The sequence below is a fragment of the Geotrypetes seraphini genome, chromosome 2 (genome assembly GCF_902459505.1).
Source record: "Geotrypetes seraphini chromosome 2, aGeoSer1.1, whole genome shotgun sequence".
Taxonomy (NCBI): domain Eukaryota; kingdom Metazoa; phylum Chordata; class Amphibia; order Gymnophiona; family Dermophiidae; genus Geotrypetes; species Geotrypetes seraphini.
Genome location: NC_047085.1, coordinates 202,883,612 through 202,901,954, shown reverse-complemented (window position 1 = coordinate 202,901,954; position 18,343 = coordinate 202,883,612). Strand labels below are relative to the sequence as shown.

General features: G+C 42.6%; 1 protein-coding gene across 3 annotated transcripts in view; it reads right to left on the bottom strand.

Moving 5' to 3' along the window:
* SLC35B3 (solute carrier family 35 member B3) overlaps nt 1–18,343 on the bottom strand; it is a 107,983-nt gene that overhangs the window by 57,724 nt on the left and 31,916 nt on the right. For all 3 annotated transcript variants that reach the window (XM_033934712.1, XM_033934710.1, XM_033934711.1), the window contains 2 exons: nt 14,745–15,000; nt 10,886–11,007 (listed from right to left, as the gene is read on the bottom strand). In XM_033934712.1, the coding sequence (XP_033790603.1) occupies nt 10,886–11,007; nt 14,745–14,936 (314 nt within the window). In that variant the 5' untranslated portion in view covers nt 14,937–15,000. The remainder of the gene's footprint in view (nt 1–10,885; nt 11,008–14,744; nt 15,001–18,343) is intronic.

Sequence of the window (18,343 nt, the reverse complement as noted above, 5' to 3'; positions counted from 1 at the left end):
TTTTTGTCTTTCTTTGCTTTGAGATAATTTGCCAATAATCTTCCCACTTTATTTGAGTTTCCATAATACAAGGCTTGCTGTGAAAACAAATCTTTCCTGACCAACTGCGACAAAATCTCATTGTATTTACCTTTAGCTTTTAAAAGGGACTGCAAGGCAATTTGTTCCCATTTCTTAGCCAATTTAGTTTTATAGACGAGTCATCAACCGGTTAACAATAATATAATACATAAACTTGACAAGGAATAGTAGACTAAAATAGTTAATTTCCAAAATGTTTAGCAAACAAAAAAGTTTTCAGAACTTTCCAGAATAAAGCAAAATAATCTAAACTTCTTAATGTAAGCGGTAAAGCATTCCAGAATTCAGTTAATTTAAAAGCAAAAGAATGACTAAATCTCTTAAAGGGTACGTATGTGTGATGTATTTATTATAAGATGGATCTTGTATTGTATTTGGCAAAATTGGAGTAATAAAAATTTATAATGCAAAAAAAATAAAATAAATAATAATAATAATATGAAAGAGTCTTTGATAAGATTTTGAAGGATAGGTCCATTAACAATTACTACCTAAATAGACTTGAATACCTCCTCTTCTGCTGGGAGTGAATAACATGGAATGGGCTTTCCTATCGAGATCTGTCAGATACTTATAAATAATCCATCCTGGCACAGTTGAAGACAAGATGCTAGGCTTCACTGGCCACTGGCCTGACCCAGCATGATGTTTCTCATCCTATGTTGTGCCTATAAGAAAACGGTTAGTACAAAAAATAGTTTCCTGTCAGGCTGACATATAATTCAAGTTGAAGAGGCAGTAAAGTTCCAAGCACAGAAGTTCCACACCTGAAGTTCAATATATTAATGTGTCATTTAAAAAAAAAATAAAAATGCAGTGCTAAAATAATCAAAGCATACAGGTTTCATGGTTTGAATAAGAAGACTATTTGGTGTTATGTGAAATATGAGGTAGCTGATTTACTAGGATGTTTCCCTCTTCAACTTCTAAGAAGAAAGCTTAGTAAACCGGGACCTTTATACACTGCAGTGCTGACATGTAGATTAGGATGGTACAAAAAATATAATTAACACATTTCATTTGGCCATCAGGTTAATTTTGCTCCTTTATATTAAAATGAAAAACACAAAATTTTACTTAAAATGAAGTTTAGGGTTTGCCCCACTTTACTGGGTTTTTTAAAAACTACCGCTAAGCTTAACAGTATATTGTAATTCTTGTGCACTGAACAAATAATCAATGGTCTATGACATAAGAGCTGCCTTTGATGCAGAAGGAAACTTCTTTTGGAGGCTGGCTTCTAGCGGAACAAATTGCTTCTGTTCTTCATCTTTTGTCAAAGTATTGTATTTTTCAAAGAGGCTTATACCTCGTTCTGTTGCATCATTAACAACAGTCAGTTTGGATGCCCAATTCCAAAGCTCCTTGAAAATTGGATTGTCATTCCACTCTGTGGGATGTTTCTTCAGGAATATTTTCATTTTTGTTGATCCTCCTTCAATCAAGAAATCAAAAAAATGACTGTTCTCTGTGTTATAAGACTTTCAGAGGTCACAGGTTCCATTTCATCTGTATGCATTAGATGTCGTGGAATGTCTGGCAATGGTGGACATTGTAAGTCATAACTTTGTTTCTGGTGTGATTCTGCATCAAAAAAGGCAAATGCTGCTAGGTGCTCAGACAGAAACCATAAATGTCTGGAAATAGCAGTGAGCACCTTGTTTGTAACAGTTTTATTGGATATGTGTTGAGAGTAGACAGCAGTTCAACGTCATTGTATGGATCCCTAATTTCCATTGGCGCTATCAAATGTACACAAAACTGACAAACAATGCCAAGTCAGTTACATTGCTGGGTCGTGCTGTCATCTGAATAGGAACATCCAATCCATGTGGTAGTCTAGCAGTTGACAGCTGACAGAATGACTTCCCAAGGAGCCAGTTTTCGGATGCAGATTGCAAACTAGACAATGCCATACAAACTAATTATGTGTAATCACCTACACATACAACACACAAGCAAACAGTGTAAGCTGGGGTGACCTCTAAATATTGTCTAATCAAGCTGAAATTTGACACACGAGTAAGACGTACCAGGTGGCAAAATATAAGCCTTATGGAGAAAAGATTTGACAAGATTGATTTTTTTACTTATTACTGTGGACCACCATAATGTATATAGCCACACGTCCCACCCTTTCATCTCTCTCTTACTTCCACCAATCCTGTCAATTTCTTTCAGCTTCCCTCCTACCCTAGCCACAGCACTCTCTCAAATCCACTCTTTCCTCAGCAGTATCCCTTCCTGAATTCTCAAACTTCTCTCACTTATTCCCTAGCATTCTCAACTCCCTCTCCATAAGAACATAAGAATTGCCGCTGCTGGGTCAGACCAGTGGTCCTTCGTGCGCAGCAGTCCGCTCACGCGGTGACCCTTAGGTCAAAGACCAGTGCCCTAACTGCGTACGTTCCGGTTCAGCAGGAACATGTCTAACTTTGTCTTGAATCCCTGGAGGGTGTTTTCCCCTATAACAGCCTCCGGAAGAGCGTTCCAGTTTTCTATCACTCTCTGGGTGAAGAAGAACTTCCTTACGTTTGTACAGAATCTATCCCCTTTTAACTTTAGAGCGTGTCCTCTCGTTCTCTCCACCTTGGAGAGTTTGAACTACCTGTCTTTATCTACTAAGTTCATTATCTTGAACGTTTCAATCATGTCCCCTCTCAGTATCCTCTTTTCAAGGGAGAAGAGGCCCAGTTTCTCTAACCTCTCACTGTATGGCAACTCCTCCAGCCCCTTAACCATTTTGGTCACTCTTCTCTGGACCCTTTCGAGTAACATTGTGTCCTTCTTCATGTACAGCGACCAGTGCTGGACGCAGAGCTCCAGGTGAGGGCATACCATGGCCCGGTACAGTGGCATGATGCCCTCTCCGATCTGTTCGTGATCCCCTTCTTAATCATTCCCAGCATTCTGTTCGCCCTTTTCGCCACTGCCGCACATTGCGCGGACAGCTTTGTCGACTTGTCGACCAGTACTCCCAAGTCTCTTTCCTGGGGGGTTTCTCCAAGTACCGCACAAGACATCCTGTATTTGTGTACAAGATTTTTGTTACCGACATGCATCACCTTACACTTATCCACGTTAAACCTCATTTGCCATGTTGCGGCCCATTTCTCGAGAGTGTTTATGTCACGTTGCAGGTCTTCGCAATCCTCCCACGTCTTCACTACTCTAAATAACTTTGTATCTTCTGCAAATTTAATCACCAATTTCCAGGTCGTATATAAATATGTTGAAGAGCACGGGTCCGAGCACCTATCCCTGCGGTACTCTACTCGTGACGCTTTTCCAGTCCGAGTATTGTCCATTTACCCCCACTCTCTGTTTCCTATCCGCCAGCCAGTTTTTAATCCACATGAGTATTTCACCTTCAATTCCATGGCTGGCAAATTTTTGTAGTCGTTAATGTAGAACCTTGTCGAAAGCCTTCTGAAAATCCAGATATACAATGTCGACCGGGTCACTCTTGTCTATCTGCCTGTTTACTCCCTCGAAGAAGTGCATCAAGTTCGTAAAGCAAGATCTTCCTATGTGAAGCCGTGCTGGCTGGTCCTCATCAGATCGTGTCCGTCAAGGTGATCAAGGATGCGGTCCTTTATCAGCGCCTCTACCATCTTTCCCGGTACCAGGGTCAGACTCACCGGTCTGTAGTTTCCCAGATCTCCCCTCAAATCTTTTTTGAAGATTGGCTTAACATTCGCCACCTTCCAGTCTTCAGGATTTGATCGACAGATTTGCTATTAGTTGAAGCAGTTCAGTTATAGTCCCTTTCAGTTCCTTGATGACCCTCGAATGGATGCCATCTGGTCCGGGGGATTTATCGCTCTTAAGCCTATCGATTTGGCTGCATACCTCTTCTAGACTGACCGTCAACCCTGTCAGTTTCCCATTTTCGTTTCCAGCATATAGCTTGATGGGTTCCGGTATGCTGTGTATATCCTCTTCGGCAAATACAGATGTAAAAAATGTGTTCAATTTGTCAGTAATTGCTTTGTCCTCCTTTAGCACTCCCTTTATTCCATGGTCATCCAACGGTCCCACCGCTTCCTTCACAGATCGTTTCCCCTTAATATATCGAAAGAACGGCTTGAAGTTTTTCGCCTCCTTGGCTATTTTTTCCTCGTAGTCTCTTTTGGCCCCTTTTACCGCCTTATGGCACCTGCGTGGAGGTTGTTTGTGCTTATTCCAGTTTTCGTCCATTCTTGACCTTTTCCATTACTTAAACAAAGTTTTCTTGTCTCTGATCGTTTCCTTCACCTCTACAGAGAGCCATGCCGGTTCCTTGTTCTTTTTCCTCTTGGATCCCTTATCGATCTGCAGTATATATAGATTTTGCACCTCGGTGACTGTGTCCTTAAAAAGGGACCAAGCTTGCTCTAGCGTTTTTACATTGCTTATGCTCTTCTTAGTCTTCTTCTCCACCATGAGTCTCATCCCTTCAAAATTCCTTTTTCAGAAGTTCAGTGGCCGTGGCCATTGTTCTGGACCGATGTTTCGCCCCTGTGTCCAGGTTGAAGTGGATCATATTGTGATCGCTGTTTCCCAGCATCCCTTCTACTTGTACACCTTGCGCCGGTCCTCATAATCTATTTAGAATTAAGTCCAGAATCACATTTCCTCTCGTATTTTCCTTGACAAGTTGTTCCAGGAAGCAATCATCTACAGCATCCAGGAACTTGGTCTCCCTACCACAGCCGGAGGTGCCTAGGTCCCAGTCAATCCCCGGACAAATTGAAGTCACCCATGATAACTGCGTTGCCTCCCTTGCAGTTGCATTTAATCTCATCCGTCATTTCTCTATCAATTTCTTCGGACTGTCCTGGGGGTCGGTAGTAGATGCCGATCTTCGTTTCCGTTCCATTTATTCCCGGAATTTTAACCCTTAGAGACTAACTTATTTTTCGTTTCCAGCGTGTTCTCTCCGGTAGATTCAATTGTCTCTTTGATGTATAGGGCAATTCCCCCACCTTTCTGATCCACTCTGTTTCTGTGGTATAGCTTGTATCCCGATAGCACAGTGACCCAGACATTTTCCTCGTTCCATCATGTTTCCGTGATGCCGATGATGTTAAGGTTATCTTTTTGTGCCATAGCTTCAAATTCCCCCATCTTATTCCATAGGCTCCTTGCGTTCGTGTACATACACTTGAGTTTGCGACCTGTTACTTTCTTGCATTTCTTTCCCTATTGTATCCCTTTCGATCCATCAGGATTTCTGTCTTGCCTATGATCCGGTGAGTCTTCCCCGCTTTCTTCCTGCACGGTATCCTCTGGGTATACCGGTTCCTGAACCATCGACTCTTGGTCGACTGTCGGCTTCCCCTCCTTCCTAGTTTAAAAACTTCTCAATTTCTCTCTTGATATTGCTTGCAAGTAGCCTCACTCCGTCTCCGCTGAAGTGGAATCCATCCTTCCTGAATAGCTTCTCTTCCCCCAGAACGATGTCCAGTTGCGCACAAAGTGGAATCCTTCTTCCTCACACCAGCACCTCCTCCACGCGTTGACTACTTGCAGCTCCATCTGCCTCTTCTCATCGGCCCTGGGTACCGGCAGGATCTCCAAGAATGCTAACTTCGACGTTCTGGTCTTCAGCGTCCTTCCTAGCATCCGGAACTGGTCCTTCAGTACTTCCCTGCTGTAGTTCCTGTTGCTCACGTTGTTAGCCCCCACATGGATCACCACCGCTGTATTTTCCTCTTCCATGCTGTCTATAATCCTGTCGATGTGGCTCGCTATATCTTCTATCTTGGCTCCAGGTAGGCAGGTCACCAGCCGATCCTGTCTTCCTCCCGCTATGTGGCTGTCAACTTGTCTGATGATGGAGTCTTCCACAACGATCGCTGTCCTCTCTATCTTCTCTTGTCTCTCCAGCCGCAGGTCCATGTCCCCGGTGTATGTCCATCTCTCCAGCCGTAGGTTCGTGTCCTCTGTATACTTCCATCTTCCCTCAACCTGGCGTTGACTTGTACCGGACTCATCTTCCTGTGGGTTCCCTCCATTGTTTCCAGGTGTCGCTGCTGTGTCACCCATTTCTTCCTTGTGCTTGTCCTCCAGGTGGTCCTTCTTCACTGTGGGTGTATCTTGGCAGTTCCACTGTTGCTGGTGATTTTCCACGGCCTCCCTGTATGCCTCCTCGATGAACTTCTCTAACTCCCAGACTTCTTCCTCAATGGTTTCCTCTGTCTTGGAGTTTTCTGCCTCTGTGTCCTCCTCCACTGCTCGAAGTGCTTCTAGTTCCTGTATTCTGCCTTCCAGGAGCCTAACTTGTTTCTTCAGATCCTCCAGTTTCCTGCATCGAGAGAGGGGAGGTAGTCATACATATGGCAAACGGTGCAGAAAACTGGGTAGCTCAACATCTTGCTTCTGTCTGCTGCTTCCATCGCCATCCGCTTGCTGGTCTGCTGTCTGAAGTGTCTTCTCCCTGGTTCCTTATGTAGTGTCCTTGGTGTTACTGTGAGGTCCATCGCCTGATTTTAAGCCTGCTCTTCTTGCTTGCCTGTTGCTGTGGTTGCCCTTTGCTCTTCTTGCTTGCCTGTTGCTTGTGTGTCCTCTGTGTCTGCTGTGGTTATCCTCTGCTCTTCTTTGCAATGACTTGTCCCTCCTTAAGGCTCTTCGCAAAGGCGCTCTCGCTAAGGCGAGCGCCTTTAACGCTCGTCTTCGACGCACACCGAACGGCTGAATGCCACTGGTCCCTCCCCTTTTTAAGGGGGAGCTCCGGATCAGTGCTGCTTGGCTGAAGTCCGAGGGGTGGGCGGAGCTACCTCTCGCCGCTGCCCCTCACTCTTGCCTGCCCTTTCCCTTCTCCCTTCTGCCTCCACTCCTTCTCAGCTGTTTCTCTCCTCTACCTGCCTCAAGACTTACTACTGGCTGCCCTACTCTCTCTGGCACTGCCACCCCTTCCCTATTTAGTCCCCAATTGCCTTTTCAAAATGCCAGGCACCTTTTATAGCCACATTGCCATTTCCACTTACCATGGGGTCTTTGCTAAAGACTGCCATTGACAAAATAGAGGCCATCTTCTTTTTGACACAATGTGACTGAATTTGAGCTGTAACATATAGAACTCCAGGGCTGGCCTCAAGGTGTAAGGTCTCATAAGAGCAGCAAGGAGTTCCTAAGGCATTTAATCAAATTAATTGAGGACTGTGCAATGACAATAAGACATCTTCTGATTTGGCAGCAACAGCAGTCATAATTGAGAGCACAAAAATCCAGACACCATGAGGAAATTTCTAATCACCAAAGTGACATGATGTCTAGAGATATGTCAAAGCCTTAGTCTCCATCACAGTACAGTTCATATGTATTAAAGAATATAGATATCTGCACTCAAATTCTTAGAAAGATGTGCTCCTGTCATACACATGAGTGGATAAAACCATAGAAGGTAGATGAATCTATTTTGTGCTCAATAGCAAATGTCAAACACACAAACAAAATATCCAATACTATATTTCCTCAATTCTAAGATGTGCCCCCATTTTGCAAAAGTGAAAAATAGGATAAATGAATAAATAAATACCATAAAAGCAAAAGGAAAAACACAAACTATTATTTTCAAATACTGGTATGACAAACACATTCTTTTTTTTTAACTTATGGTAACAGTACAGTACTGTGGTAAATAAACTTACCAGTTAACATACAACTTTTGAAAAACAAAACCAGTATTCAATTACAGTTTCATATATGATACTATATAACCTTCTAATCGCTATTATGATATACCAGCCGATTCCTTACAAATTTGAGTCATCACTCCCGGAGCTTGATGGCTCACTACTCTTGGAATCACAGTCACAATCAGTGTCTTCCCATATCAGATCATAATCTGTATCATCAAGCACATTTGTTATACAACACTTCTTAAATAATTGTTGCACTGTATTTTCTGGAACTTTTTTCCATGCAGCTCACATCCGCTCTGTGATTTTTTTATGGTGCTCTTGATTTTCCTGGAAGGCATCCAAGGAAGGTCATCAGAAAATAACCAGGTCTCATAGTCTTCTCTTAAAGTCTTTCAAATGGCTTGTTCACTGAAACATCAAGTGGCTGAAGATGGCTTGTCATACCACTCTGAATAACTGCCAAATAAATCACAATTGTTTTGTTCCAGGCTGTTCTTTATTATTTCAGACAGGTGTCCTTTAAATGCCTCAAAAACAAGCATGTTATGTAGCTTGTGAAGAGCCCCTGGCTGCCTGTTCCAGACAGCATTCACCCAATCTTCCATCATTCCAGCCCCCATCCAAGCATTTATTTTTGTACATGCACAATTATAGTACATCTGATGGAAAAGTTTCATTTCTTGGAATGGATATCCTGTTAAGAATCAATTAAGTAGGAACCTTTTAGATACATAACAGTGATATGCTGTTTTTCATAACCTGTAGTTTATTTTGACTTCTTTAGAACCTCTTGAATTAACGGTATAATTGTGTGGCATATCAAAAGGCACAGGGGTTTCATCAGCATTACCTATTTGACTGAATTTGTATCTTTCTTTAGTTTGTAACTGAATAATGTAACTGAAAGCTCGTGAGTTTTCTTCAAAATCTTCAAGAAGGTTTTGGCATAAAATTGATCACAACCTCTTGAAGCTTTAAAATTGTTTATTCCAAGTGAAATTTGCAGCTTTCATTGCTTTAAGAGGAATCATTTGGCTCATGCATCTGTTGCGAACTGTAAAACTACTTCATCAATTTTGGGATGTTGTCCTTTTTTTGGACCTATAAGGCACTTTGTTGTAGCTTTACATGCAAAAATTACATTTTGATGTTTTTGCCATCGGAGAATATTCGATTCAGTAAATATTACATTTTTTTCTCTGAAACCCTGTTCCCATTCTGTTCAGCATATAAAATTATCTTTCTTTTTATTCCTGCATCATAATGCATTCTTCTTGCAAACATTTAAGGATCTTTGCGGGTTTTAGCCAAATGTTTGCACTTCAAGACTCAAAGGACAGCATTACCAAACCCAATGGAACAAGCTTGCTTTCCATCTGTTACTACTGGTATTCTAAAAATGCTCAGCTTCTTTGATCATTGGCGATGCTTATCAGCAGTCACTGCTACTCCAGGAAAACTGACCTACAGAAGTTCAGGGAAGCAGAATCCCTGCCAGGGGCATAGACAGGATTAAATTTGGGGGGCCCAAGGGTGGGCAATGCTTTCTCTTTACTCCCCCCACCTCGTTAATACCAGGTAATTTTACTGCTGCTGAAGAGTGTTTCTCTACTTGGCCCTGGAGTACCCCCTTGCCAGTCAGGTTTTCAGGAGATCCACATTGAATTTGCATAAACTTGATTAGCATACACTGCCTCCATTATATGCAAATCTCTTTCATGCACATTCATTGTGGATATCTTGAAAACCTGACTGGCAAGGGGGTACTCCAAGACCAAGTTAAGAAACACTGCCTCAGGGTTTATGATTTTTGAATGGTCCCAATGATGCCAGCAAAGAAGTCAGCGGCCTCTTTCCCAGCTGTCCACACTCCAATGTTCCCTCTAAGGATTGATGAGGTGTGTGCAAAAAAAAATATGCATGAGTGACAAGTTACATACTCCACAAATTTATGAGCAGGTGCGCATGCACACTCCTATCTGCGTGTTCTGTGAGGTGTAGGTCCGTGGCCGCAGGAGTGCGCATGCGCAAGTCCCCAGCCTTACTGGTATGTTCATGCTGTTCTTCGGTCTGCCCTGCTCCTTGCCTTGCCTTAGTGTATTTTTAAGCTGAAAGACGTGGCAGCGGCTCCTCTCATGATCCCCACCTGCGTCGGAAGTCCGATGCAGTCAGGAATATTGAGAGAAGACATCCCTCCATCTTTCAACTTAAAATACACTAAGGTGAGCAGGGCAGACCGAAGCTTCAAAAAAATATTTCAGGCGGCAGTGCGGAGCGGCGGATGGAAAAAACAAGGCTCCAAGGAGGACGCACAGGCACAGCGTTGCCCGAGGAGAACGACAAGCGTCGGACTCGCGCTGCTTCCGTCCCCTTTTGCGGTGCCGCCGCCAGCGCTTCCTCTCACCTTCGCCCGCGCTCGATTCCAGTCGCGCCCACTGCGTATTTTAGTGAGCGACACGAGAAAAATTATGAGCGACGCCAATGAAAATAGCGAGCGATCGCTCATGCGCTCAGCTTAGAGGGAACATTGACTAGCACTCCTCACACATGCTTAGTTCATGTGAAAATTGTACATTTGCAAGGAGTACTGGTGTCGGCAGACTGGAAAAGAGGATGCCAACTTCTTTGCTGAGGCAGCACTGGGACTTAACCACGCAAAGATCACTTACCCTAGGGAAAGCATGGCAAGACCAGAGAGGTATGGTAGATTAAAAAAAAACCCAGAGTGGACATGACAAGGGCTCTCAGTCACACTGGCGATTGCTCAAGAAATGCACATGGCAGATACTGATGGTGATGCAGCACAAGTCCAGATGCAGAGAGTGTATCTCAGTTCCATTCCCCATCAGCCTTTCAACAGGTATAGTGCCTGTATAGGTTGTGGAGGGCACCTGAGCCCTAATCGAGGGTGGGAGTGGGGTAGAGGCCAAAGACCTCAAGGTCCCCAGTTGCTATGTGCAGAGAATAAGGAATAAGGCCGCCAGAAATGAAATTTTAGACCTCGATTCTAAGACACCATCGAATGTAAGCCATACCTACTCTCCATTGATATTAAAACTAGCAAAAAATGCATCCTAGAATTGAGGAAATACAGTATATTATTGTGAGATGGATAAAAGAGAAAGTTTGTGAAAAAAAAAAAATTATACAGGTAATGAAGAAACTAACATACATACCTTCTCTTTCTATCTTGAATGAGCTGAAGTTCTATTAGACCAAACAATGAGTAAAACCCAAATTGCACTAAAGTGAGGTACCAGCCAAAGGGCTTGAATCCCTCCACAGAAAATATTAGTTCCTAGCAAAGAAAGATTAGAAATGTTAAATTATATTATTATCTCAATTAACAATGCATTTTTAAATCATATTACTTTTGTTAGTGAGCATCAGCCTTTGAAGTACACTTCCCCCTCAATATTCGTGGGTTTGGCACTTGCGACTTCGATTATTCACATTTTCCCCCCTCCCGGACTTACTTTAAAAACTCTACAACTTACTTAAGAGTCAACTTTGACCCACTCCTGCCTCCCGGACCCCTCAACAACCTACTTAGGGCCAACACTGACACACCCCTCCCCGGCTCTCTCCCGCCTCCCGGACCCTTCCACAACTTACTTTTGAAAGCCTGGTGGTCTAGTGGTAAAGCAGGGCATGTGTGATCTTTATACGCTCCTGCTCTGTGCAGACCCACAAACAAAAATGGTCTTACCACCAAAACAGCCTTACCCCCAAGTACATAACGGACCTTTTCTCTTTTTCTAATAACAAACTCAAGAGAAACACACACTCAAAATTAATCTCCCCTCCAGTTAGAGGCTGCAAAATGAAAAAACACCACGAACACCTTCTCTCTCACCAAGCAGCCCTATGGGGCAAAGACCTAGACCAACTGCTTTCGCCCAATACTTACGGGGAATTTAGGAAACGCCTAAAAACATACCTGTTCCAGAAATACCTAAACAATTGACCCGCTCTCCCCTCCCTATTCCACCAGAACTTACAGCACTGTTATATATATATTCTGTTATCTTCATCTTATCGTAATTTTACGTTGCTATTTATTCCCAACAGGTCCTGTCGGACATTATCTACTAAAATGTACATCCTATATTTTTGCTCTGCAAATTGTATTTCTATACTATTGCGTCTTAAGGTCTCTGCTCTCTATATTTCCTCTGAATACCTGCTTATTGTATTTTGCTGAATGTCCAGCTCTCTTGATTGTAAACCACCTAGAAGTCGCAAGATTGTGGTGGTATAGAAGAATAAAGTTATTATTATTATTATATTATTATTATTAAGAACAAATCGTAGAAAATCTCTCTTCATTCAACATGTAATTAAGTTTTAAAATTTGTTGTCCAAAAATGTGGCAGAAGGGTTTAAAAAAGGTTTTAGACAAGTTCCTAAAAAAAAAAAATAAAAAGTCCATAAACCATTATTAAGGTGGACTTGGGAAAATTGCTTATTACTGGCTTAAGTAGCCACATACCTGTGACTAGCATTGGTCACAGTTATAAACAGGATACTGAGCTTGATGGGCTTTTGATCTGTCTCAGTATGGCAATTCTTTTGTTGTTAAGACTGTGGAAGAAGGAAGAGAGAGATCCACTCACCCCAAAACAAAAACCACGAAAATACAAAACCAAATACACAGGCACATAGGAAATTTTGCTAGCCACAGATAAAACCACTGGACTGTACAATTACAAACCTAACTAGGAGCAGCCTTGTGATGTCAGTAAGGAGTCTTAAAACTGTAATATGAATGTCAAGTGCCTATAAGTAGTACAGGCAAGACCCCAGGTTAAGAACGAGTTTCGTTTTTTAAACCGCTCTTAAGCTGAATTTGTATGCAACTCAGATCCTGTACACAGTCTATAAAAACATTAAAGAAACAATGTTCAAAATAAAGTACTGTAATTTAAATAGAAAGAAAAGATAGGCTTACACTTATTTTAGTTCTTCATCCATCCCACTGTTCCCTTTCTACCACCCCATCCAACATTTCTCCCTTACCCATGCATCTGTGCCTCATACCTCTCCCACCACCATGTCCAGTATTTCTCTCTCCCTATGCGCAACAATTCACCACTTTCTTCATTTCCCCATGTGCACCATCTCTTTCCCTCTCACTCAGACACCCATGTCCAACAATTCTCTCTTTCTATTCTCTCCCCACCTCGGCATCTCTTTCCCTCACTCCCTCCATTATTACATCCTATGTCCCAAATTCATGCTCCATCCTTTCTTCCATCCTTTGTCCAAAGTTTGTGCCCCTCCCTTCCTTCTGTGTCCCAACGCGCCCCCTCCTCCCCCCTCCATATCCTAACGTCCCCTGGACATCCTTCCATCCATGTCTCCCTCACTCCTGCAGGTGTTTACCTCCTCTGTCCGGCTCCCTCCTCCCAGCCACATGTCTTCACAAAGCCGTGGCCGCAGTTCCTACACATGGCCCACGGTTGACCCAGAAGCCTTCTCTCTGACATCAGAGGGAAGGCTTCCGGGTCAGCTGCAGACTGTATACAGAAGCCGCTGCTCACAGCTTCGTGAAAAGAAGTATGGCTGGGAGGAGGGAGCCGGCCAGCGGAGGTAAACACCCTTGGGAGGGAGGAACTAATTTGGGATGCAGAACGGAGGGGAGGATGATAAGGGGCGCGTTCGGATATGGAAGGGAGGAGGGTTGCATTTGGACAGGAAAGGAGGAAGAGGGGGGTATGTTGGCACAGGAAGGAAGAGGCAGGACCCCGGTTCCTAAGTACGAGTCCAACATAAGTCAGATGTTCTTAACTCAGGGACTGCCTGTAATAGGTTCCAAACCTTTTACACCAACAAAAAATACCACCCCAACAAAAAAATATTGAACTTTGTATGCATATTTCCCAATAGTCTTTTCAGAAATATATAAAGAAACAAATGAAGAGGTGAATTCCAAAACCTGTTAAATACCATTTTTTTTTTTTTTCAAAAAAGAGTTCATATTGGAGAAAGATTGTCTTTTTAGATAGCCTTAGTAAAATACTAAATGATGGCAGATAAAGACCTGAACAGTCCATCCAATCTGTCCAACAGTCATATTCATTATCAATTCACAATTAAACCAGCAATGAATGTGATATAAATTATATGATTATGGTCTTTCTTTGCCATTTCTAGGACACAAACTGTAGAAGTCCATCCAACTCTGTTCCATCTACTAGACTTTCCAAATCCATCTTTTCATTTGCGGAACACAGACTGTAAAAGTCTGCCTGGCACTGTCTTCACATTCCAGGTACTGCAATTGCTGTTGAAGTCTTCTCCAGCCCATCCTAAACTGGGATTGACATATATGGAATAGAGACCATACAAGTCTGCCCAGCACTTAGTTCTTCACAGCTGGAGTCACCATCTAAGTGCCACATCAACACACAGGTAGTCACTTAGGTTTTGCTTTTTTAATACAATTCATTTTTGAATTAGACATCCTCTGTGTTCATCCCACACCTTCTTGAATTTTGTCTCTACCCTCCCCCCCTTGGGAGGGTATTCCACCCTCTCCATGAAAAAGAATTTCCCATTACTCTTAAGCCTACACCCAACGGGATGGGTTTATAATTGAGAAATAGTTGGTATACTTATTAAATATTATATACTGCTTCAAGATTATAGTAAAAGATTATATAATGATACATTATATATATAGTAATGTATGAAGGAATATCAAGTGTGTACGTAATGAAATTGTATAAATTTAAGTGATACACTTGTTGTTATGTGAAAAATGAATAAAAAAACTTAAAAACGAAAAAAAAGATACTCTTAAGCCTACCATTCCACAACCTCAACTCATGTCCTCTAGTTTTACTGTTTTTAGTGAAATTTGCACTAAAAGGCATTCATTGATAAGCATATGATATTACTTGAAAAAACAAATTCATGTGTTGCAAGTTTTTGTTTTTAAGAATTCTAGCCATTTATCCAGAGAACAGTTTTTCATATTTAACAGGTTTTAGAAAATTACCCCTTCAAATAGAAGATACAAATAGTCTTTACCTGTAAATATCCATATATAAGATAAAAAATAAATACTCCAGCAACACAAATAAAAAACTGAGCAGGCTTATTGAACCGACTGAGGTTGATGCCGAGCACCCAGATATCTTCTTTTGGTTTGATGTGGAGCGACATTGTATCTCTGGAAGGGATACTAATGGAAATATTTTTCCATGGGTTGTTTAGATCCATGATTCTCAGCTTATGACGGGCAATGTCTGTAGAATCTTCTAGAACATGTCTCACTGCTAAGATGCTGAAAGAAATATCAATATTCAAGATTGTTAAAACACTACTAAAGCAGTCCGAGTTTAGTAATTTAAGTTTCACAAAGATCAAACTTCTATGAATAAAATGGAATTGAAATAAAAATATATGACAAACTAAGACAAACTCCAACACACACACACACAAAGGGGCCCTTAGAGCTTGTCTTTCATCACTCACACTTATCTCTGACACCCAGTACCCAAAAGAAAGCATTCATATTATACCACACTGTGCATAGTCATTTAGGGACCGATTCTATAAATGATGTCTAAATCAGCTGGTGCCTAGAAAGATGGCACCGGCTGTATGTCAACACATTAAGGCACCATTTAAAGCAGGGGTGTCCAACCTTTTGGCTTTCCTGGGCCGCTTGGCCAAAAAAAATGTTTCTGGAGCTCAAGTGCTGCAGCAAAACAGCAAGACGGTAAACACCCAGGGGCAGCAGAGGAAAACACTGCACGCCCTTGACCGGGGCCGCACAAAATACTTCATTGGGCCGCAGGTTAGACACCCCTGATTTAAAGAATTATGGCTAGCAACGCATATGGTGCCCAAAATGTAGGCAAGGGAGTGCGGCGCAGTGGTTAAAGCTACAGCCTCAGCACCCTGAGTTTGTGGGTTCAAACTCATGCTACTCGTGACCCTGGGCAAGTCACTTAAACCCCCCATTGCCTCAGGTACATTAGATAGATTGTGAGCCTGCCGGGACAGATAGGGAAAAATGCTTTGAATACCTGAATAAATTCATGTAAACCGTACTGAGCTCTCCTGGGAAAATGGTATAGAAAATTGAATAAATAAAATAAATACATTTCATGTGCCTAAGGTTTTGGAGAATCATTTAGAGGCACCTAAGTTATGTACTTCCTACAGAAACACTCACTTAGGTATTAGGCGCCACTAAGCGCCACGCAGTAGGCGCCTATCTTTTAAAGAATTACATAGGCACCCATTGTACAATTAAATTTTTTTCCCCCCAATTATTGAGGTTATTAAGGGTATTTTGCCAATTAAGACAGGAACCTAAGAGGTGCTTAACTTTAGGTGCCGTTTATAGAATCAGCTCCTCCCTTTATTTCTTTACTCTTATTCCCACAAGCACAATAATAGACAAGAGGTTATACAAAATAGAAAGGAACAGTAATATTCACGAAGATAGTACATAGACAGAGGAGAGAGAGGATCTGTATTCCTTGCAAAGCAACATCCTTCTTAGGCCAGAGAATAAAGTTCTCCTGAGAGGTGTTGCATTCCCTGACACAGAATTCCTCTGTTGGGTGAATACAAGACCCTCCACTTGCTAACACTTGCACTAAAGTCAGCGACCATCACTACACCAGTTTTGACTGCTTTAGCGCCGATCGCTTTTGATGACCCGATGCACAAAATGGTTCACCGTGTTTTTCTCCTTGAGCGCCCATTTTCTGATCCAGCCATGCAAATTAGCTAATATTAAAACTCCATGCAAACTATCCAAATGATTGATGCATTAACATTGCTTGGCGATGCACAAAAAAAAAAAAAAGCGATTAGCCAAGACCAGCTGCTTACCTATCTTACTGGCACTTTTCTTAGGGGTACAGATGCTGTGCATGTGTTACATATGCACAATATCTGCCCCATTAAAAAAAAGACGAGCCCCACCCCCCACTGAACGGCACTGGGAACTGCCTCCCCCACCAATCTGTGTCCATTAAAGAAAAAATTAAGTTTCCTGCCTTAAACACCTGAGTGAAAGGAGACTGCTTCGGGGCTTCCCCTGCCGGCTCGATCAGTGTGAGAGTTTCTCGCACAGCGATCCACTGGAGATGGGGATTACAGCGAACCTGTGTGTAAATAGCTCTTTTGGAATGGGCCAAAAATTGGATCGCTGCAGACCCACACGTTATTACCAATCCTGTTTAGTGCCATCTAGCTCTTGGAGTTCTATTTTTATAGGTTTCTCAGTATGCATATTGATTAGCTCCGACTCCTGCATGTGCATAGCCAAATTCTGGATTGTGTCAGTTTTCATGTTACTAAAAGGACTTTTTTTTATTTGGAAGTCACTAATTTATGAATGGGGAGTTAGATCACATCTCCATGGCTACCCATGTCTCCTTATGGCACAAGAGGACTCTTTTACTAGTTCCATTACCCCATCATGTGAGGTGCCTTCCATTAGACTAGAGAAACGGTGAACAGAAAGAGCTCACACACACACAAAAAAGAATGCAGAGAAAGGGGCCTAGGTAGTTATTTATTGCAGTCTAAGGTTGAGAGAAACAGAGAATCAAAGGAGAAAAAAGTTATTAATCAGAAGAGAAATGAAATGCCTGTATTTTTGTTAGCATTTTTCTGCATCTCTTCCTTTCCCCGTAGATTAGTTCAAAAGGCCAATTTAATGACCTATTCTGCTTTTCTGTTTCTTCTGTGTGCATAGATAGCAAAGGCAAAAAGTATGGTTTAGAGATGTAAAAAATTAAAGCAGCCAAGCTATAATATTAATATTACATCTCCATTCTCCAAAAGCATGCATACTATGAGGCCATTTTACTACAGCTTAGCGCACACATAGGACTGAATTCTATATACTGCGCCTAAAAAGTAGGTGTTGAACCAAAAGGACAGTGGAACCTTGGTTTACGAGCATAATTCGTTCCAGAAGCATGCTCGTAAACCAAAATCCTCATATATCAAAGCGAGTTTCCTCATAGGAAGTAAGGGAAACTTGCTTGATTCATTCACCCCCCCCCCCTGAGGCCACCGGTGTTGCTCCACCTTACCCCCCACCCCCCGAGGCTGCTCCACCTCCCAGAGAAACAGCATCACACCCTGCTCACGAACGCCCCCCCCCCCCCCCCCGGCTAACCGGCATCCCCCACCCACCCAAACACAATCCCTTGTGATCTGGCACTGGCACCAGCCCTAACGCACAGGACGTACCGGTGCCCGAAGATCCTGCCTCTTGCCTGGGCTGGGCCTTGAGCATCTGCGCATGCTCAAGGCCTTCTGGCTCTCGCTCTCTCTAAGAATCTCGGCGAGAGTGGGTGCCAAAAGGCCTTGAGCATGCGCAGATGGTCAAGACCCAGCCCAGACAAGAGGCAGGATCTTCAGGCACCAGCACGTCCTGTGCGTTGGTGCTGGTGCCAGATCAGGGTAAGGGATTGTGTTTGGGTGTGCGGGCGGGGAATGCCGGTTTGTTAGGGGGCTCGCAAATCGAGTCAATGCTCGGTTTGTGAGGCTAGATTTGCGAGAATGTTTTGCTCGTCTTGCAAAACACTCGCAAACCGCGTTACTCGCAAATCGAGGTTTGACTGTATTCTATAAACCACACTTAAAGTTAGGTG